The sequence below is a fragment of the Tinamus guttatus genome, unplaced genomic scaffold (genome assembly GCF_059628265.1).
Source record: "Tinamus guttatus ecotype Peru unplaced genomic scaffold, ASM5962826v1 Tinamus_guttatus_pri_ptg000307l, whole genome shotgun sequence".
In the NCBI taxonomy this organism is placed as follows: domain Eukaryota; kingdom Metazoa; phylum Chordata; class Aves; order Tinamiformes; family Tinamidae; genus Tinamus; species Tinamus guttatus.
In genome coordinates, this window is record NW_028288841.1 from 1838336 (window position 1) to 1859318 (window position 20983).

The 20983-nt window shown below is 61.1% G+C and overlaps 2 protein-coding genes across 3 annotated transcripts in view; both read left to right on the forward strand.

The window, feature by feature from the left end:
- Positions 1-12259, forward strand: part of MTMR14 (myotubularin related protein 14) — a 30351-nt gene extending 18092 nt beyond the window's left edge. Inside the window, exons 17-19 of one of the 2 annotated variants that reach the window (XM_088528193.1) lie at positions 1827-2003; positions 9029-9184; positions 12072-12259. In XM_088528193.1, coding sequence (XP_088384319.1) covers positions 1827-2003; positions 9029-9184; positions 12072-12249 — 511 coding nt within the window. In that variant the 3' untranslated portion in view covers positions 12250-12259. The remainder of the gene's footprint in view (positions 1-1826; positions 2004-9028; positions 9185-12071) is intronic. The other variant, XM_088528194.1, reaches the window with a different exon arrangement.
- Positions 12260-12708: 449 nt separating this feature from the next.
- CPNE9 (copine family member 9) lies at positions 12709-20611 on the forward strand. The gene is made up of 21 exons (XM_088528203.1): positions 12709-12826; positions 14323-14363; positions 14441-14487; positions 14784-14887; positions 15237-15276; positions 15472-15474; positions 16064-16140; positions 16260-16323; positions 16440-16543; positions 16615-16719; positions 17204-17245; positions 17322-17397; positions 17471-17524; positions 17592-17653; positions 18459-18505; positions 18575-18756; positions 19712-19839; positions 19921-20023; positions 20119-20176; positions 20270-20343; positions 20459-20611. The coding sequence occupies exons 1-21, from the start codon at positions 12750-12752 to the stop codon at positions 20609-20611; spliced, it is 1641 nt and encodes a 546-aa protein (XP_088384329.1). The 5' UTR covers positions 12709-12749.
- Positions 20612-20983: the final 372 nt, after the last annotated feature.

Sequence of the window (20983 nt, forward strand, 5' to 3'; positions counted from 1 at the left end):
TGGCAGCAGCTTTCCTAAGCACAGTAAGATTCAATTTATGAAATACTGAAGAACAGGCAGATGAGCTGCAAAATCACAAAATAAAAGGGGGGAGCCCCAAACTGCATTTGTCAAGTGGCCCATGCAGAGTCCTCCTGTGCACAGAAGCTACTTGATTGAAGCAGGAGAGTGACCACAGCAGATACAGAACTGCTTTCTGCTTGCCTGCCTACAGGTTTGGAAACGGGAAGCGTTTACACTGATCTGACCCGTGTTCTGGAGTGCTCAGGCCCTACAGACCAGATCCTGCAGCATGATCTGTGCAAGATGTGAGGTGGCTGGAGCATTCTGGGAGAGATCTGCTGTACTTGTATGTGTCAGGCCTCGATTTGGTGATGTTTTGTAACTCTGGTTTGTTTTCATTCCTGTTGGAGACGAGGTTATTTTGGGGTTTCTGCAGCTACCAGGGTGATGGTTTGGGCCCACGCTATGAGCTCGAGGAGGGGAAAGTTGTGAGCCTTTCCATGAGAACTTTAGGGACTGGGAGTGCGTGTTTTACCTCAGGCTCTTGTGTCTGTGTAGTCTGGAGAACAGGTAGCCACAACCATGACTGTCAGTGAGCAAAGCTGTGCGCGCTGTAGCGGGGGAGACGAGAGGAGATGCATTTTATTGTGTTGCCCTGAAAACAGGTGGGTCAAGGTCTCCTTGCATGGAAAGGCATTTGTGTTTTAGCTGTATAAGCTCCTCTCTGCAAGCCGTGCTTGGAAATGTTGGCAGCTATGATAACATGAGATGAATAATGTGTGAGAGAGGCTGTGGTGTGATGTTTGAGGGTGGACGTACTTTGAGAAGGGAGGGAGGATATGGCGCTTCCCACTGTACAATGAGCCTGTCTTTAGCTGTACTTGCTGACAGCGCTCAAGATCTTGATCAAAGCCAAGGTGCCCTTTCAGATGTCAGGAAGAAATTATCTTTTTTCTTTTTTTCCCTTGGGTTTGTGTTTGCCTTAGGTGTCCCTGTTTATTCGTGTATGCAGGCAGATCTTGGTTCAACTTGCTGTGCTTTTGAAGGGGGAAAAGTTCCTAGACTCTTCAAAAATAGAAACAATTAATATAAGAAAGAGAGCCCCTCTGAACATGAAACAGCAATGACATGAATTAGTCCCAAATACTTATTCAGTATGTAGCAGGAGGTACTATAAGCTAAGATTAGGTGTAGCAATGGGCAGTGAATTGGATGTGGGTCTGGCTAGAAAAGAGGCCAGAACAGTTTTGGGTTGTCAACTCGGAGAGAGGGAGAAGATTGAAATGCATCTGCATCTGGGGTAATTGGCATGAGCACATAGTCAGAAACACGGTGAGTGGTGCCTGAAGGGAATCAATAAAAGGGGAAGCAACACTGGTTTGGCTGTGTCTCTGTCACCCCCCTCAAGGCACAAGAATGCCCACCCGGGCTAAGCTCCGTGCTGGTATAATCCATGGAGTTTAGAGTGGGTTGAAATGGCCTTTTCCTGCTGAGAAGCCCTTTGCTTGAGGCATTTTGCAGCTAGACTAAACGAAGAAATTGCTGTATGTGTGTGTGGGCCGATGCATTCTCCTATCTCTGATTTCCAGGTCATGTGGATGGATGGTGATCTAGAAAAGAATGGGCTAAGTTGGGTTGAGCACAGTGTACCAGCATCACCGAGCAGTTACGTGTGACTCGTGGTTTCCTGGGAGGGAGGAAAGCAGGTTCAGTGAGCAGAAGAACTTTGTGGCTGCTAGGATAAAATGTGGCCTGATGTGGAAAGGCTTCCTGGTTGGAACATGTGGGAAGGAGCTTTCTCACACAGGTCATCCATCCCACAGGAGGAAGAGCTGTGCATCGTCGCCGCAAGCTGTGCTCTGGAGCCGGGCACAGCAGCCTGAAGACAGGCTGCTTTCCACGGGGATGGTGGAAGTGAAGTCCTCCAGTTCCTCCTCATCAACACACTCTGATAACTTCCTGAGGCTTGGAAGTAGCCCGCTGGAGGTGCCGAAATCCAGGTGAGATGGGATGGAGCAGAGCATTTCTTGCAAAGCTAGTGTCTGGAGAAGAGAGCTGGCTGCGTTTTTGTCGCTCTGAGGAGCTTGGGACACGTGGCTTGTAGACTTGAGACCAGGAGGCCAGTTTCTTTCTTGGTTGGCCTTATGTGTAGTGCTGGCCACTTACCACAGAAATTCCCTTCTCGGCTCATTTGGAGGAGAGAGGAGCTGTGCACACATGCTGGTGTTGGTTCTGCCTGTCCTCAGTGCATGCCTCAGCTCTGCGGGGTCTGGCGTCTCCGCGTCCTGCATGCCTGGGTCGTGCAGCGCTGCCTGTCAGCTGCACCCGCAGGGATATCAAATGGTTAAGGGCTGTGTGGGAGGCGAATCATCTCAAGCCAAGCAGACCCCACTCCGCCTCTATTCCTGTCTCCTTTTCCATCTGCTAACCTTCCTGACACCGCAGGGTGGAAAACTCCAGGTGCTGGTGGCAAACAAAGGTAGAATCCACCGGGAGCAGGCTGAGTGTTGTGACAGCACAAAGGATTTCGGCTGGGGGGCTGCGTGTTCCCGCTGTGCAGCGGGAAACGGGGAGCCTGGACTTCAGCAGAATCTCATGCCATGACAAAGGACACTCTGGCACCCTTCCAAAATCTGGTGCTGTGGTAGGGCAAAGGGGAGCAGCGAGCTGGGCTGGGGGAAGAAAGAACAGAGCTTGTGGCGCAAGCGCAGTGTGTTCAGGATGACAGGGGCTAAGAGACTCTGAGATAAGAGGTTGCTGTTAACAGCATCAAACACTTCTGTGATCTCCACTGAGTCTTTTTCTAGCAATTCGCATCCAAACAGCCACTAGCCAAACATTACTACTCTCTTATCACATGCAAAATAAAGTGACGAGCAAGTAAATCATTAAAGATCTGTAGGGTTTTCTTACCAAATCAAGTTTCTTGATTCCAGAGAAAAATCGCTGTCTGACAGTTTTCAGAAATGGTGTTAGCTGTTCTCCCTGAAGAAAGAGAGCAATAGGATGTTTTTGAGCTATTGCTAGAGCTCACCTCTATATTCTCTCTCCAATGAAATGAGTCTCCCAAGAAGAGAACAAAACACCGTGAGTGCAGCCTGTCTGGGAGGCTGCTTTTGTTCAGAGCATTTATGCCACTAATGCAAGCCCTGTGTGTGGTCTCACGCTGCCCCAGAACCTAACAGCGTGTTCAGTGCCGAGCTGCAAAAACTGCCCGGGAGCGACTTTGCAGCAGTGCTGGGGCAGAGGCTGATCGTAATGCACCAGCCAGACTCCAGTCTGCAAGAGCAAAGAGAAGAAAGAACAGGCAGAAAAGCAGCAGGGCACGGTCCCGGGGCTCGTGTCCCAGGGAATCAGTACTGGTAAAGGCAGCACTTTCCTGTCCTCTGGATGTGGCAGCTTTTCAGGTTTAGATGGCTGGATGGAACAGGCAGTTGTTACCTGGGTTCCCCAGTGTTTGAGGCAACAGGTAACCATGGTGGGGAAGCTTGTCCTTGAGGCTGACCTTTCCTTGCACCCAATAAAACAAGCTCCGATAAGGACTTGGTCTTCTGCCGTTACTGTACGAATTAAATGTTCTGTGTATTCCACTAGGAATATTTTTTTTTCCTGACCTTTACACTAGTGTCTGTGCCCTTCAGCATGTGGCAAAGTCACACTGGTCCATCTTCAATCCCTGTTGACATTTACAAGCCAGGCACTGTGAAAGACTGAGCTGGCAAAAGGTGCATAAGGGGGGAATGGGGAATATAAGGGATCTCCTTGGAAGGCTTGAAATGAAGAGGATGGGAGAAGGAAATGAGTTGTGAGGCCAAAGTGGTCAAGTTAGTTCTGTGCGAAGATGGCTGGTCTGGGTGGGGATTATGTGCACACTTGTATACTTGCTTATTCTCTGGTGTCACCTGGGTTTCCTCTACTCCTCTCTGTGTGCAAGCCAGAGGAAATAAGCCTGGAGACCCTGCAGGGAGTGGGTGGAATTGTCAAGGCAACGGCTGAACTGAGCTGCTTTTTCAAACCAGTCTCCTGGCATGTTTATGCTCCTTTGCCTCGTAGTTCCCCACTCGATCAGCATCAGCCAGACTGGTCTGTGCCCTACCTGGTTTCCCTGGAATAACGCTGGGAGCAGTTAGACTAGCTGAGCCCTTGGAGCAATGCATTGCCTTGTCGATGGTGACATGATTGCCACCTTTTGAGGCTTGAACGTGGGGTTTATGGCCAGGGAGGAGCGGGTTGTGTCCTGCCACTTGGCTTTGGCCTCCGTGGTTGGACAGTGTGAATCAGTCTGATGAACTCTGGGCAGGTGATGGATGTCAGAGTATCTTCAGCCACCATTCTCCATCCTGGAGCGAGGAAGGGGCTCCTGTTGTGTAGAGAGAGAAGAAATGCATCTGTGGTGAAAGGAAGGAGTTAAGTTCTCTTCCTTCACCCTTGAGAAATGGTGGGACTAGGATGGAGACTGGTGCACAGAGACTAATGATACCAAAAATATCTTCATCTTGACGGTGCCGTTGCAAGTTAACACCCTGGGCTCTCAAGATGAAGAAACTACTGTACTTGACTTTCTAATCCTCTGGTTGTGTGGCCATAGCAACAAAACGCTTAACCACTGCAGCAGCAGTAAAGGGAAAAAAGGTTCCCTGTAAAATGCCAGCAGGCAGCGTTGGGGCAGTTCTCTTGGCTGTCCCCTCCGTGGGCTGCCAGGCAGGTGAGCTCAGGAATGAACAGGAAGACGAGCTGGGTTAGGTGAGCTGAGCCTGGGCAGACTCCTGGGAGGAATAACTGGGGTGTCCTAAAGGAAAGAGGTGCACATGCCAGGTTGTGCAGTGTGATCCAGGCCCCTCTCCTGAGTGGACCATGATAGTGATCTGCTCCTGCCTTTGTCTCATCACCTGGGTCTTCCAAGTCCTGCTCTGATTTGGGGGGTCCTGGGTACTTATGCCTGGATTATCCTTGTCAGTAAAGGCATTTCAAAGGCAAATTTGTGCCCCCATTCTCAAGAGACAGTCTTTCTGGCTCATCCCAATGAAATGGTAGTATCTTGTCTGAGCACAAATGTGTGAAGATACTGCATACGTTATTTGCACAGTAGGACAGGGTGCTTTTCTTTCTATAAACTGGGAGCTCCAAGTACAGCAGATAGCAAGCTTTAGCTGTAACCTGCTGCATGTGAAAGGGTAGTGGCCTGCAGATAATGTCCTGTGTTTGCATTTGCCACTAATGGTCTGTGTCCCCTGGCACTGCAGGAAAGCCCTGTATCTGTGTCAGGGATTTAGTGTGTGTTCACACATCACTGATGGGGATTAGCAGCGGGATAATCTGCTTGAATGTGCTTTTGCTAAGTCAATTAAATAAAACCCAAAGTAGTGTGGCCTGAAGAGTCGGGATCCCCAGGAGTTAAATCACAAAGGATCCGCTTTGGCCGCTGGTGGCAGAGAACTGCCTCACTGCAAGGGCTGCACATGGTTCAGATGTGACTCCGGAGGGAGCGCAGCAAATGCCACGAGGGGCTGAGAAGCTGCTGTCCCTTGGCTGTGGGGTGTTGCTTTACAGTGCTAAGACAGTGCACGCAGTACACATCTTACCCCTGTATATCCATATCCTGTATATCCGTATATCCACCTGCCTGGGAAGGTGTATCTGCCATGTGGCAGCAGTGACCGCGGCAGGAAAGGAATCGTTTACAGGAGCTTTCTGGAGCGGTGCAGAACGATTCCTGGAACGGGTGCAGGGATTGTGCCACAACACCGACTTGCAGGACAGCTCGGGGCTGTATCACAAGCAAGAACGGTTGTACACACGGAGGCCCGGCCTGTGCAGACTGTCACAGCACTGAGCAGGGGTGTCAGAGCTGCTGGGGCTGCAGCCAGGGCTGGCAGGACAGCCCTGTGCCAGGGCTTCCTTGCCAAGTGTTCCCACGCACGGAGCGAAGGACTGACCTCCTTGCTGAGCTGCCGCCGTCTGTCTGTGCATGCAGCACCTCCCAGCCAGAGCCTCTCCTCTAGCACCTGGTTCTGCTCGTTTTAAGAGCTGTGCTAATAGTGAATACTTGAATTTGAGGCAGCAAATAGGTGCTGGCAAACGAGCTGCTTCCCAAGTAGCCCGAGGTGTGTGAGAATACAGCCGGAAAGGGAGGGCAGAGCAGGGCAAGGTGAGCCCAGCGCGTGGGCACTTGGCCGCTGACTCCCTCACGTTTTAAGAAATGAATCCCCGATTGCTGCTCTGCCTCCTGTCCTGGCTCTCCTCTGGTAAGCGGGTGTCTGTGCGCTCAGAAATGCTCTATTCTGTGCAGCATGTTGCATGGGAAGCGCTGACCTAATTAAAAGGAACCATTCCAGGCTAGGAGTTGCCAGTTTATGGCCTCATAATGGTCCTACCTCGTGTGAAGGAACAGCTTGCGGCTCATCTCTGTTTTACTAATCTAATTTTGTTAATCTTGCACTTTTGAGGGAGTCTCTTCCCACTCGTGGATCTGAAGAGGTGGGTGTTTGAAGCTTGCTTTCATTCTCTCTTTCCGTTTGCCATTAAATGGCTTTGGCAGATGCATTGATTTGAAGACTTGCTGTATCTTTTCTAAGAACGCTATCAGTTTTGTTGTAGCAGTCCAGCTGTTTCCCAAGACCCTCTGCACTGCCCTCGCAACTAGACAGTTTCTGGCACGGCTGTACTGTGTTGCAAAGCTGTTCCTATGGGCCTGGAGAGCGGTCCCGGTGTGCCAGCATCCACAGCTTCCTCTCGAGCCTCGCTGAAGCCTTTTCCTGGACCTCTACAGCAAGAGTTTACTAGGAGCCTTCAGGGGTTACAGATAGAAGTAACAGGAAAGTGTTCACCTCTAGCATTGGCTGGACTGCACGGGGATGCAGTCCGCTTGGAGATCGAATCGTGGGCTCAAGCCCAAACTCAGTTTTTGAAGCTCTTCTGAGCAGGACACTTGCTGGAGTCCCAAATCTGTGGCCTCTCTCTGCCAATAGTGTGAGATTTCCCATCCCTGCCAGCCTGGCCCAGCCTTGGCTCTTGCTGTCTCTGGAGGCTAACGTACCTGTTGATTGTGACATTCCTCAGGAGCCTCCCTTGAGGAGGTATCAGAGTTAGAGGGGAAGGCTGCTGCTCGTCTCTGCTGTCTGCACTTACATATCTAAGCCTGGACTCGTTGCAGAGTCGGTCAGTTTATTCACTCGGGCAGCAAGTGTTTATTAAGCAGCCTGGAGGTGGGAGACAGAAGTGGCTGCCTTGAACTCCTGGACTCCTGTGCTATTAGGTTAGATGTAATTTGACTAATTCCAAGCTGTCTGGATCAGGCTGGAGGAAAGGATAGAGTAGTGCTTGCTGTGCAGCAGATCTGGACTAGTGGATTCGATCAAATCATCTCTTGGGCCTGTGCTATAGGATGGGGCACCCTGATGTTCTCGGAGTGGCCTGGAGAGATGGAGAGCCTGGGAACATGGTTGTTCTTTCAGGGCTAGACATGGAGAAATGGCAGTCAAACCAAGTGCTGTTTTGTTGTCCCTTTTGCCCTGGGTTGTGTCTTGCTCCTCTGCTTGCCGTGTGGCCAGCCTGTGCAGGCTGCTGTATTACACTCCTCTTCACAAGCCTGTTCAGTTCTCCTTGCAAGAAAGGGTTCTCCTCAGAGATGCTGAGTACTCACAGTACCTGTCTGAATGGTGCTGCTCAGTTCATCTAGCAGGCACAAAACAGGAGCTGTGCAGGGCAGGTGAAGCTCTGCTCTTCCCTTTTCTGCCTTGATGCCAAGTGCTTCCAGAGCCAGGATCCTGCACGGTGGTGTTACCTGCAAGCTGCAGCTGCAGGAGCATCAGGACCCCGATAGAGACCTGATCTATAACGAGCTCTCTGCCTTCCCCTTCTCTTCAGGCCCGTGAGATTTCTCAAATTTGGATATACAGGTTAGACGAGTTGGGTTTAGATCCAGAGTGCCCGTAGGTTTCCCCTGGCCCCTGTTGCAGCCTTGCAGCGGGGAATCCTGTGTTTCCAGGCGCGCTGCCGCTCTCCGGGGAGCAGCTGCAGTGCGCCACTGCTATTCTTAGCTGGGAAGACGGCGCGCGAGCACCTGGCCCGGCAGAGCCGGAGCTGCTGCGCCGCGTTCTGCCCATCTCGGATGAATTATCCAGAAGGGCTGGATAGCGTGTAATTGAGGAGCTCAGCCACCGGCTGTGCTTCCAGCTACGAACACTTTGCTGTGCAGCAGGGCACAATAATTACTTGTTCCCTGGGCACCCAAGAGCTCTGGGTTTGTCTCTAGCGACTGTGTCCTCTCCTCTGAGATTTTTGAGGGACTTCTCACGTTCTCACACGTCCGACATCCTGCTGCTTCCTTTCCTGCTGGGAGGCTGCCTGCATCCAACAGCTGTCCTTCCCTAGGCTATTTTTCCTGTATTAAAGATGTTTTGCTCCCTGGCTTCTGCCACGGTCTGTTCTTCCAATGCAGGAATACAGAAGTCTGTGGGTGCTGTGGTGGGTGGGTTCCGCGGGGCCACCTGGAGCAGGGACTTGTTCCGTTCGGAGCTGCTGTTAGTGCCTCAGGAGTGATCTGCTTTCTAAGGACAACAGGACCACAGATCTCCAAACCTTCCCCAAGCCACTACTTTGATTCTCCATCAGGCCTTGCCCTTGCACTGCTGTGTGCTTAGGGCTGAAGCAGGCACCTGGTGGATGCTTCTCATACGGAGCTTTATCCACATGTGAGAGGGATTTGGGGACGGATGTGCTGTTGCCTCTTGCTAACGGGTTTCACGGTCCTGCATGGCCATCTGCTTCTTGCTGGCTTGGTCCTGTCCCGCTCGCGGGGGACTCTCTGCTCCCTCAGCCCCAGCCAGCTTGGCTTCCCGCTGCCTTTCGAGGGAAGGGCTGGGCTTGGGGCCCAGCCAGAGCCGCACGCTGCGCCCTGTCCCCGCGTGTCCCAGCTGCTGGCACAGATGCTGCTGGCCCTGAGCCCGGCGCGTCCTGGCAGCGGAGCCAGCGAGTGCCCGGGCGACCTCACTGACTGCACCGTCTCCCTCTCTCTCTGCCCCAGATCGGCCGACCATTCCCTGCCCGGATCTTCCGTTTCCACAGACTTTGGCAGCTGGCAGATGGTGACAGGTTGTGGCAGTATTCGGGAGCAGGCAATCCTGAGCGCGGACGCCTCTCTCCCTTGCAGCTTCCCGGACGAGCTCCCTGGCGCTTGCCTGTAAGTGTCTCGAATGCAGGATCCTCCCTCGGGTGACCTGGCCACGGGCCCTGGAGCTTTGGCACTTCGGAGACGCCAGGGAGCCCGTAACAACCTGTCCTGCCTTCCCTCCTTGATGCTTTCTACCCACAAGTGCTCTCACTGGCTGCTCTGTGGTTACACTGAGCTCTGAAAGAAACTTATTTTATCTATTTAATGACAGGGGTGCTTTGCCTTCTGTAGGAAGGGGTCTTTCCTCCCTGAAGACGTTGAATCTGGGCACAGCTCGCTGAATTTGGGGGTCGTACCTGCCAGGACAAGCCTCGGTTAGGCAGGCTCTCTCGCTTACGGATCTTGCTCGTCTCCATCTCCCAGCTGGGTTCGGATCCAGGCTGCCGTAGCCGGGCTCCCTCCTTCGCTCACGCCGGAGCTCGTCCCACAGCGGCGTCGTTTGCAGCCGCCGCGTCCGGCCCCGCTGCGCGTTGCAGGGCTCGTTCTGTAAAACGGCTGGGAGGCGAATGTTTCTTTGCAAATAGAAAGTCACCTCTGCGGAAACTTGAAAGACAGGGGATGTGCTTTAATTGCAGTTAGAGGAGAACCTTGGCTCATGCCTCTAGGCTGTAAACTTTCAGTCAAAATGGCAGGTTGGGTGCTGCCGCTAGCTCGCTGCTTTAGAGAGGTGCTGCTGAGTGTTTGCAAACCCCTCTGCCGAGGTTCGGGTATGCGCTTTGGAGGAGATGCGAAAACAAAACATCTCCCTTGGGACAAGCAAGCCGGCCTGGCCCGGCCGCTCGTCGCTTTGAAGTTGAGCCGGTATCCTCCGGTACCGTGGAATCTGGAGCGGGGATTTAGCGGAGCAAGAGTCACTGTGACTTAGCAGTCACAAGTGGTGACTCTGCATCGCTCTGCTTGGTTCAGGCTCTTGCAATTTGGGGTCTAGCTGCTTGGACGGGCAGGTTCAACGGGAGCTTGTGCACTCCCCTGGGGCACAGCAGGTGCTGGGAGCGCTCTGCCCTACACGTGTCCACCGAAGCTGTGACACTGTCATTGTGCCCTTGGGCTGGGCACTGCTCGATCGCAGGAGCTGGGGCCAGGCTGGTGCTTCGGAAGCGTCTCCAAGATGAAGAGTTACTGAGGAGCACACCTTGGGCCTGTCCCAGGGCTTGGAGTCTCTCTACTGTGCATCAGCTGCTTGCTTAGGAGCCCACGATGGTTTCATCCCAACGTTTTGCAGCCCAGAGCACTATGAGCTCTTGGAAATTAAATTCTGTTTAGGTTCCCGCTCTACATCTTGTGAGTTAGTGGTTTGCCATGAAGGTGTGCTTTTCACAGCCTGCTTCCTCGCACTCCTATGGGGCTTGTGAGGATTTACTTGGAGCTGAGGCTTTGACAGTCTCAACTCACCCGGTGCCCCTGGGACGTGTGGCAGGGCAGAGAGCCCCTGGGCTGGCAGAGAAGCACAACCAGGGCTTGCTTTGCTGCTTGAGCTGTCCCCTGAGGCAGTGCAGTCTGTCTGCAGGGCTTCTCTGTGGCACCTGGCCATGCTCTGCTGCTTGGACCTGCACCCTTGCGTTTCTTATGATACTTCAGGTGACTTAAAGAACGTACGTAGAGAAAGTAAGAGTGTGGATAAAGGATCCACGCTGTGCACGGGTGTGAAAGCCAAAAGATACAGGACCAAAGCCTGATACGCACCCTAAGTTACCTCTGCCTGTGATGCTCAAGATTCTTGAATTCCAGGTGCAAGTAAGCCCTGCTTTAACATATGGCCTGTTTCTTAACGGTAGCAGATTTATGAGCTCCACGTTTTAATTAGGTTGCCAAGAAGCATCTTCTTATGTGTTTTGATATGTTGCCGTTTTCCTTTGCCCTCTGGCTTCTCTTCGTTACCAGACACTGTAAACAGGGCCCGGCTGGCTGCCTCGGTGCTGTTTATAGGCTTCCCACCAGCTCCCCTCGCTGCTGTTTCCGGACTGGAGCTGTTGGCTGTGGGTGGTTAACGCTTCCATTCAAATTAGCCGTGCCAGTTTATAGCCAGCCCCGGCACCGGAGAGATTAAAGGGAATACTCGATGGGGAGGTTTGCACCGTGCCCTTGGAGTCACCTTTGAGGAACGTCTCGTGCTCGCCGGGAGCCACCGGCGTGTTACGGAAGGACCGGGTCGGGCCCGAGTGCGCGGAGCAGATGCCTTTGAACCACGGTGCTGCTTTCTGCTCCTCTGAAACGCTGCGTTCCCTCCCGTCTCTTCCCCCAGCCCTAAGCGGGTGCATAGATCAGATGGAGAGGAGAGCAGGTCCCGGGGGACGCCGTGCCCTACTCTGCGTGCAGCTCTCCTGCTTGCACAGAGCAGCCTCGCCGTGGAGCAGGAGGAAACGTCACCCGGCGCTCCTGCTTGCGTGGCGGGAGCTCCTGGGGGCTTTTGTCACCTTGTCCCTCTCCTCTCGCTTGGCCAGCCTGGTCCCCAGGTCCCCACGGGGCTCTGGGATAGCCCAAGTTGGGCCAGGCTGGGGGCAACATGTGCTGGAAGCAAGGGAGGGTTGCAAAGCTTGAAAGCAACTGCCCAGACACCACACGTGTGGCTGGACTGCACCTGGAAACACGTGTGGAAAAAGGGGAGAGCCGGCGTGGGGGGCTGACGTCAGGCGGAGCAGGCTGGGCAGGAGCTGTCCATGGGAACCACGTTCTGCCAAGGAGCGGGGCAGGAGGAGGAACAAGTGGTGGTGAAGGAGGAGATCCAGGGCTGGGAGCAAAGGGCCGAGCACCACGGGGCCACCACGGCAGCAGCTGCAGCTGGTTCCGTGGAGCAGAAGACGGGGCCCTTGTGCCCGTGTGCGTCCCGCAGCGCTGGGGAGGGAGCGAGGGCGGCGGGAGCGGAGCCGTGCGCTGACCCTCGCCTTGTGTCTCCTAGGCTGGTGTCGGCGAGCGAGCGCGAGGCCCGCCTGGACGAGGTGCGATCCGCCTTCCTGGCCAGCTACAGCCGCACCATCGGCCTCAAGGCCGTGCCGCCCAGCGCCGGCGGCGCCATCGGCGGCCTCCTCGAGCAGCTCGTGCGCGGCGTGGGACTGCGCGGCAGCAGCACGCTCTGAGCGCGGCCGCCGGGCACGCGGCCGGGCTCCCCACGGCCCGCGCGGGGTCCCGGTGTCCGCGCGGCCCCGGTGCCCGCTGCGGCGGCCCCCGAGCCCTCGGTGCAGTAAAGCTCCGTGCCGTGCCCTGCCTGCCTCGTGTCTGCGCCGCGCGCGGGGAGGGGGCGCCGGGGGGAGCCGCGCGCTGTGGATCGCTATAAATAACGCGGCCCACGCGCCGCGAGCGGCGGCGGCACCGAAATAGCAGCGCGACGGGGAGAGCGCGGGGCGCCCGGCGGGACGAGCCCCCTGGACCGCGACCGGGACGGGAACCGGGGCCGGGACGGGGGCCGGGCCGGGGACCGGGGCTGGAGCCGGGGCTGGAGCCGGGGCCGGGCCGGGCCGCCCGAGGCGGGCGGGGCCCGGGGCGGCGCTGCCGGCGGGGCCGGGGCCGCCGCGCCCGCTCCCGTGCCCGCCCCCGGCGCGCCCGCCTCGGCGGCGGCGCGGGAGGCGGCGGCGCGGGGATGGCGTCTCCGGGAGCGCTGGAGCCGGCGGCCGGCAGCGTGCCGGGCACCAAGGTGGAGCTCACCGTGTCCTGCCGGTGAGCGGGGGACGGGGGCGGGGGGCGCACGTGGAGCCCGCGCTGCCCCGTGGGGACCGGCCGCCGTCCCGCCCCGCTCAGCCTCCGGGGCTGCCCGCAGCGGGCTCCGCCGCGGGCTGTGCGGGGCACCGGAGCCCCGCAGGGCACGGCCGCAAGCGGGTGCGCGGCGGGAGCCGCTGCCCCGGTACCCGCTCCCGGGGCAGGCGGGCACGGGACGGCCTCGCTCGGGGCGGCTCCGCGCGCTGCGGAGCGGCGGCTCCGCGGGCTTTGCCCGCTCGGTGCGTTGGGTGGCGGCAGGGCGGGCAGTGCCCACGGGCCGGGGGTGCGGGGACGTGGGCGCCGCTCCCGGCTCCGGCTCCCGCCGGGGTCCGCAGGGCCGGCGCTGGCGGCTCGGCTCCGCCGGCGGTTAAAAATAGCCCTGCGGAGAAGCGCCGTCCTCGCCGCCCGGTGACGGGACGGGTCCCGCCTGCAGGTGCCAGGGCCGGTGCAGGCAGCACCCCCTGTGCCGGGGACACGGGGGAGGCCTGTTGCCAGCGTCCCGCAGCACCCCGCGCTTTGCTCCGCTCGGCATCCCCAGGGCGCCTCTGCCCCTGCGCTGAGCAGCTCCGAGGTGCCCCTACCTGCAAACTCCGGCCCCTGCCAGCACCGCGGCCGTGGCTGCACCGCGTCTCCCTGGGGAGGATCCAGCTGTGCCCAGGGGCCCTGCCCAGCTCGGCACCCTGCGCTGGGGGCTGCTCTACCCATCCCTCCCTCCCTGCCAGCTCTCCCCATCGTGGGAGCCGTGCGGGCTCCTGTCCCGTTGCTCCGGGCAGGGGTGTCCGGGGAGGGAGCCAAGGGCCGGCTCTCGGCGATGCCACCAACAGAGCCTGTGGGGACACCCCTGCCATGCCCGGATACGGGGACTGGGCAGCGCAGAGTCCAGTCCCGGCAGCTTCTCTGCTCCCCCGGCCTGGGCTCTGCAGCGGCCCCGTGGCACAAGCAGGTCCCGGCGCAGGAGCCGGCCGCAGCCGCCGGCGCTTTCCCGTGTCAAAGCCCGCGAGCTGCAGCCATCAAAGGGCTCCGGCTGCCGCCGCAGTTTCGGGACCGCGGAGCTGGGCTGCCCCCATCCCACTAAGCGTCCGCTCTCTTCTCGCCTCCGCGCCTCTCCCGGCCTCCCCATTAACCGCTGCTGCCGGCGGGGCGCGACGGGCGCCCGACCATTACCGACTGCGCCGGGGAAGATTTCGTCCTCTAAATGGGTTCTCTGTCGTGTTCAATCACCGTCAGAGCTGGAGCTGCTGCTCCGGCTGAGGCCGCCTCTGCCCGGTCCAGCCCGCTGAGCCGCGCTGGCCCCAGGGAACGCGTCCCCCCGGGCTGCCCGGCACAGCACCGCATGCCCGGGCGCTCCCCTCGGTGCACAGCGCAGGGCAGGAGCCCCGGGAGGGAGATGGAGCAAAGCAGAGGACGTCTGAAGAGAAGGGGCTGGCGGGAGGCTCACGGTCACTCTGTCCCCCCAGGAACCTGCTGGACATGGACACCTTCTCCAAGTCGGACCCAGGTGGGCGGCTGGGGCGCGGGAGGCTGCGGTTGCGCCGCGGCGGGCGGCCCGGCACCGCTCGGCTCCTCTCCCCGCAGTGGTGGTCCTGTTCGTGCAGGGCGCCGGCAGCAGCGAGTGGAAGGAGGTGAGCGTGGCCCCCGGCCCTGCGGCCCCCCAGCCGGGCAGCTCGGACCCATGGGGGTGTCCAGGACAGTCCTGGTGGCTGGGACAGGCTCCAGGCCCCGTCCCCCTTGGCGGCCTGGGTGCTCTGGCTAATCCCCGGCTCGCTTAAACGCGTCCATATGGCCACCCGCTTCTACACTAATGATCCCCCCCCGCGGCCGGCGCTAATCCTCGTGCCGGGATTAGTCCCGGGGAGGGAGGGTCCTGCGCACGGGTGGGTTTCGAGGGCCGGGGCCGCCCTCACGCCGCTCCCCCCAGTTTGGGCGCACTGAAGTGATCGACAACACCTTGAACCCCGACTTCGTGCGCAAGTTCGTGCTCGATTACTACTTCGAGGAGAAGCAGAACCTCCGCTTCGATGTGTGAGTAGCGGCGCCTGGTCCCTGCAGTGTCCTGGGCACGTTTTGGGCACAACCACAGCACGGCAGATCCTGGTGCCAGCCAGGAGAGACCAGGACAGCGCACAGAGCACGCAAGCGCCGGGGTGAATAAGAAGCAATGGAGAAAAACCCCGGATAAGGGGATAAGGGCGATCCAGGCTCTGGTGCTTGCTGTGGCTCCCGGGAAGTTTTGCGGGATCTCTTGTGGGTCGGGGCTGGAGCAGCAGGGCCTGACAGCCGGGCCACAGGGTGGGAGAGCAGGGATGTTGCAGGGACAAGCGCTGAGTTTCCCGCTGCACCCCGCGCTCTCACGCTGTCCCCCCACTGCCAGCTACAACGTGGACTCCAAGAGCTGCAGCATCTACAAGCAGGTGAGCACGGCCCGCGCTGCTGCCGTCCCGCTCGGCCGCGGCGGGCGGCCCGGGGCGCCCCGAGCCCGGCGCTGCCGCCCCGTCCGTGCCCACGGGGGGAGCCCACGGGTGGGTCGGGTGCCCCGGCGCGGGCGCCGTCACCCCGGGGGGCTCTGACCTGCTCTTGGCCTCTCGGTGCTGCTCCGGGGCCGGCAGAAGGTAAGTGCCAGCCTCTCCGGGGAGTGCAGGGTGGTCAGGGCACGTGAGGTGGCTTTGGGGATGTGGGGTGGCCCTGGGGACATAAGGTGGGTTCAGGGCTCACGGGGTGGCTTTGGCGGGGAGGGTGTGGGATGGCCAAGGGGACACCGGGTAGCTCCTGAGGTGCTGGATGGCCCTGGGGCTATAGGATGAGTCTGGGGCACGTGGGGTTGTTATGGGGTAGCCTGGGGCATATGGGGCAGACCTGGGGGTGCAGGGTGGCCCCGGCGCTGGAGATCAGGTCCAGGACACACGGAGCAGCTCTAGGGGTGCGAGACGGCTCCGGGATGATCCATGGTCTGTGGTGTGGGCCCCGGGGGTGCGGGATGGGCTGAGGAATGCGGGCTGCTCCTCGGGGGTGCCAGTGGGTCCAGGACAGAGGGGGTGCCCAGGCAGGTCCTGGACTATGGGGTGGCTCCTGGGCCATGGGTGGGCTCGGGGCACACGGGGTGGCCCAGAGGTGGCTGTGGGTGGCATGGGGTCAGCGGGGTACCAGGGTGGGTTGGCGGGGCCGGGTGCCCGTCCCTCAGGGCGCGTGCCCGCGGCGCAGGACTTCCTGGGACAGGCGTTCGTGGCGCTGGGAGAGGTGATCGGCTCCCAGCGGGGCCGCCTGGAGAGAGCCCTCACGTGAGTGACGTCCCCGCGGGGCGGCCCCTGGGGACACCCGCAGCCCTGGGGAGACCCCCGGCCCTGGGGACGGCCCCGTGCCCGCCGTGCCCCTGCCGAGCCGCTGCCTCCCGCGCCAGGGGCGTCCCGGGGAAGCGGTGCGGCACCATCCTGCTGCTGGCCGAGGAGCTCAGCAACTGCCGGGTGAGCAGCGGGACAGCGTCACCCGTGTCACGGGGACGAGTTGGGCCAGGCGCCCGTGGGGATGGTGCAGGGGACAGGGAGAGGATCCGGGCGGCGGTGACAGCCTCCGTCCGCAGGACATCGTCACGATGCAGCTGTGCGCCAACAAGCTGGACAAGAAGGACTTCTTCGGCAAATCGGACCCCTTCCTCGTCTTCTACCGCAGCAACGAGGACGGCACGTGAGCGCGGGGCCGCCGGGGCCGGGCACGGGGCCGCGGGCCGGCCCTGACGCCCCGTCCCATCCCCGCAGCTTCACCATCTGCCACAAGACGGAGGTGGTGAAGAACACGCTCAACCCCGTGTGGCAGCCCTTCACCATCCCCGTGCGAGCCCTGTGCAATGGAGACTACGACAGGTGGGACGGGGACAGCGCCGGGGGGACGGGGATGGCATGAGGGGGACGGGGACGGCGCGAGGGGGACAGGGACGGCGCGAGGGGGCGGCCGTGGGGACAGAGACAACACAAGGGGGACAGGGACGGCACCAGGGGGTGGTTGTGGGGACGGGGACAGTGCGAGGGAGCAGCTGTGGGGCTGGCGCGAGGGGACAGCAATGGGAATGGGGCTGGCACAAGGGGACGGCCATGGGGATGGGGATACTGCAAGGGGAAAGCCGTAGGGACAGGGCATGGGGTGGCCGAGCGGGTGGCTGGGGCTGCCTGCTGCTTTTTCCCTCTCTTGCAGCCTGAATTACACAGAACATCCCCCCGGCTGCACCACAGGCCCTGCCGTGACCCAAATTCCCCCGTTCCCTCCTCCCCGAGAGCGCAGCCAGGGCAGTGCGGGGGCAGCCGGGGGGCTCCGCCGCGGCCCCGTCCCAGCGGCGCCTTTGCCTTTCAGGACGGTGAAGATCGACGTGTACGACTGGGACCGGGACGGGAGGTGAGGCCGGGCACGCGCGGGCGGCCGGCGCGGGGACACCGGGGCCGCTCCGTCCCACGCCGCGCTCGTCCCCCAGCCACGACTTCATCGGCGAGTTCGCCACCAGCTACCGGGAGCTGTCGCGAGCCCAGAGCCAGTTCACGGTGTACGAGGTAGCGCCGGGGCGGCGGGCGGGCGGGCGGGCGGGCGAGCGGCGCCGCGGCCCTGACCCCGCGGCGCCCGCAGGTGCTCAACCCGCGCAAGAAGTGCAAGAAGAAGAAATACGTCAACTCGGGCACCGTGAGTGCGGCCGGGGCGGCGGGGCGGCCGCCCGCGCGGGGCCGGCGCTCAACCCGCTCGCCCGCAGGTCACGCTGCTCTCCTTCTCCGTGGAGTCCGAGTTCACCTTCGTGGACTACATCCGTGGCGGGTGAGCGGCGCCGGGCTCCGTGGGGCGGTGGGGACGGCGCGGAGGTGGCAGGGGATGGGGACACCGTGGGGGATGCACCATGCTGGGGCTGAGGATGGGATCCTCGGGCCATGGGGCTGGAGGATGGGGTCTCCATGCCGTGATTCTGGAGGATGGGATACCCCTTACCATGGTGCCGAGGCTGGAGGATGTCCTGTACCATGAAGCTGGAGTGCAGGATGGGATCCTGAAGCTGTGGGGCTGGAGTGAAGCATGGCCCCATGCTGTGGGGCTGAGGCTGGAGGACAGGATCTTCATGCCGTGTGGTTGGAGTGAAGGATGGGATCGCAATGCTATGGATCTGGGACTAGAACATGGGATCCCCATGCTGTGGGGCTGGAGTGAAAGATGGGATCCTATGCCATGGCTCTGGGGCTAGAAGATGGGATCACCACACCATGGGGCTGGAGTGAAGGATGGGATCTCATCCCATGGATCTGGGACTAGAACATGGGATCCCCATGCTCTGGGGCTGGAGTGAAGGATGGGATCCCATGCCATGAGTCGGGCTGGAGTGAAGGATGGGATCCCCATGCCATGAATGTGGGGCTGGAGTGAAGGACGGGACCCCACGCCGTGGCTCTGGGGCTAGAAGATGGGATCCCCATGCCATGGGGCTGGAGTGAAGGATGGGATCCCCATGCCATGGGGCTGGAGTGAAGGACGGGACCCCATGCCATGGCTCTGGGGCTAGAAGATGGGATCCCTATGCCGTGGGGCTGGAGGACACCCCATGCCATGGCTCCGTCCGCTCCTCTCCCCCAAGGACACAGCTGAACTTCACGGTGGCCATCGACTTCACGGCGTCCAACGGTGAGCGCGGCGGCGCGGGGCGCGTGGGGCGGCGCGGGGCGCGCGGGTGCTGAGGGCGCCGTGCCGCAGGGCTGCCGTCGCAGCCCACCTCGCTGCACTACGCGAGCCCCTACCAGCTGAGCGCCTACGCGCTGGCGCTGAAGGCCGTCGGCGAGATCATCCAGGACTACGACAGCGACAAGCTCTTCCCCGCCTACGGCTTCGGCGCCAAGCTCCCGCCCGACGGCAAGATCTCCCACCAGTTCCCCCTGGTGCGCGGGGACGGCGTGGGGACGGCCCCCCGGGTGCCACGTGTGGGACCCGGAGCTCCTGCTATGGGCAGGGGGATCCGGGTCTCCCTGCTGTGGGGTGGGATGGGAGGAGAGCGGCGACCTCCGTGGAGCAGGGGGGGACCCAGATGACTCTGTTGCTTGTGGGGATGAGCCCAAATGTCCCCATGGTGGACGGGCAGGGATGAGCTCAGGTGTCCACACCATGGGACAGGGATGAGCCCAGATGTCCCCGTCATGGCAGGACAGAGACATCCCTGTCATAGGGCAGGGATGAGCCCAAATGTCCCCATTATGGTGGGGCAGGGATGAGCTCAGGTGTCCACACCATGGGGCAGGGATGAGCCCAGATGTCCCCGTCATGGCAGGACAGAGACATCCCTGTCATAGGGCAGGGATGAGCTCAAATGTCCACATTATGGTGGGGCAGGGATGAGCCCAGACATCCCCACCACGGCATAGGGATGAGCACAGATGTCCCCATAGTGGAGAGGCAGGGATGAGCTCAGATGTCCCCACCACAGGATAGGGAGGAGCCCAGATGTCCCCATGATGGCAAGGCAAGGACATCCCTGTCACAGGGCAGGGATGAGCCCAGATGTCCCCATTACAGCGGGGCAGGGATGAGCCCAGCTGTCCCTGTCACAGGGCAGGGATGAGCCCAGATGTCCCCATTACAGCGGGGCAGGGATGAGCCCAGCTGTCCCTGTCACAGGGCAGGGATGAGCCCAAATGTCCCCATTTTGGCGGGGCAGGGATGAGCCCAGCCGTCCCTGTCACAGGGCAGGGATGAGCCCAGATGTCCTGCTATGGGGCAGGCGCTGCTCCGTGGCACCGCAGCAGCCCGGGCAGGGCTGGCAGCGGGACCCCGGGGCGCAGCACAGCGCGGGGTGGCATGGGGCTGCGGTGGGGCCGGGACCCACGGCCGCCCCCGCAGAACAACAACGCGGAGAACCCCAGCTGCGCCGGCATCGACGGCGTCCTCGAGTGCTACCTGCAGAGCCTGCGCACCGTGCAGCTCTACGGGCCCACCAACTTCGCACCCGTCATCAACCAGGTGGCCGGGTGAGCGCCGCGCGGGGCCGTGCCGCACGAGGGCCGCGTGGGTCCCCAGCGACGCCCGGCACCGCGTCCCTGTCCCCGCAGCGCGGCCGCCCAGGTCACCGACGGCTCCCAGTACCACGTGCTCCTCATCATCACCGACGGCGTCATCTCCGACATGCTGCAGACCAAGGAGGCCATCGTCAGCGTGAGTGCACGGGCCGCGCCGCGGCCCCGTCCCGTGCTGGGGACGCGGCGAGTGGCTTTCGCTCAGCGGGGGTGACTCTGCCCGCTGCTCGCCAGGCTTCTGCCCTGCCCATGTCCATCATCATCGTGGGAGTGGGACCGGCTGAGTTTGAGGGTGAGTGGGCGCCCGCAGATGCCCGCCTCGCCGCTGGCCGCCCGCGTGGGCGCCGGGGAGGGGACAGGTCCCCAACGGTGCCACCCTCGCCAGCCATGGAGGAGCTGGACGGCGACGAGGTGCGGGTCTCCTCCCGGGGCCGCTACGCCGAGAGGGACATCGTGCAGGTGAGGGACAAGGGGGGACGGGGTTGCTGTGGGCACGGTGAGCGCCCGAACGGGCGCTCACCGTGCCCACAGCAGCCCCGTCCCCAGCGTCCCGTCCCCTGCTTCGCTCCCGCAGTTCGTGCCGTTCCGGGACTACGTGGACCACTCGGGCAACCAGGTGCTGAGCATGGCCCGCCTGGCCAAGGACGTGCTGGCCGAGATCCCCGAGCAGCTCCTGTCCTACATGAAGACGCGGGACATCAAGCCCCGCCGGGCCGAGCCGCAGTAGCGCCGCGTCCTGCCCGCGGGATCCGTCCCGGGACGGCGGGAATGCGGCCGCCGGCGCCGCCGCTCCTCGTGCGCGGGGACACGGAGCCCTTCGGCCTCCGTTCGCGGATGCTCCGGCTCCCTGGATGCAGGAGCGGCTCGGAGCCGGCGCCGCGTTGATGGGAGAAGCCGCCGCCGCCTTTTCTACCGGCGCAGACCGAGCCGAGGCGGCGCCGGAGACGCTTTAACGCGAGCGGGTCCCGTCCCCGCGCGGCCGCAGCGCGACCCCCGCCGGGCAGAGCCCCCCGCGCGAGCCCCGCGTCCTCTCGCTCGCAGCCCCGGCCCCGCGCTGTACCGGCATCGCCCCTGTAAATAAACTGCTCCAACCGGGACC

Bases quoted from the DNA above. Each gene is read 5' to 3' on its own strand.
- CPNE9 (XM_088528203.1), top strand. From the start codon at position 12,750: ATGGCGTCTCCGGGAGCGCTGGAGCCGGCGGCCGGCAGCGTGCCGGGC. The intron at 16,720-17,203 runs GTGGGACGGGGA...TTTGCCTTTCAG, and splicing joins TGCAATGGAGACTACGACAG to GACGGTGAAGATCGACGTGT. The intron at 20,344-20,458 runs GTGAGGGACAAG...TCGCTCCCGCAG, and splicing joins CCGAGAGGGACATCGTGCAG to TTCGTGCCGTTCCGGGACTA.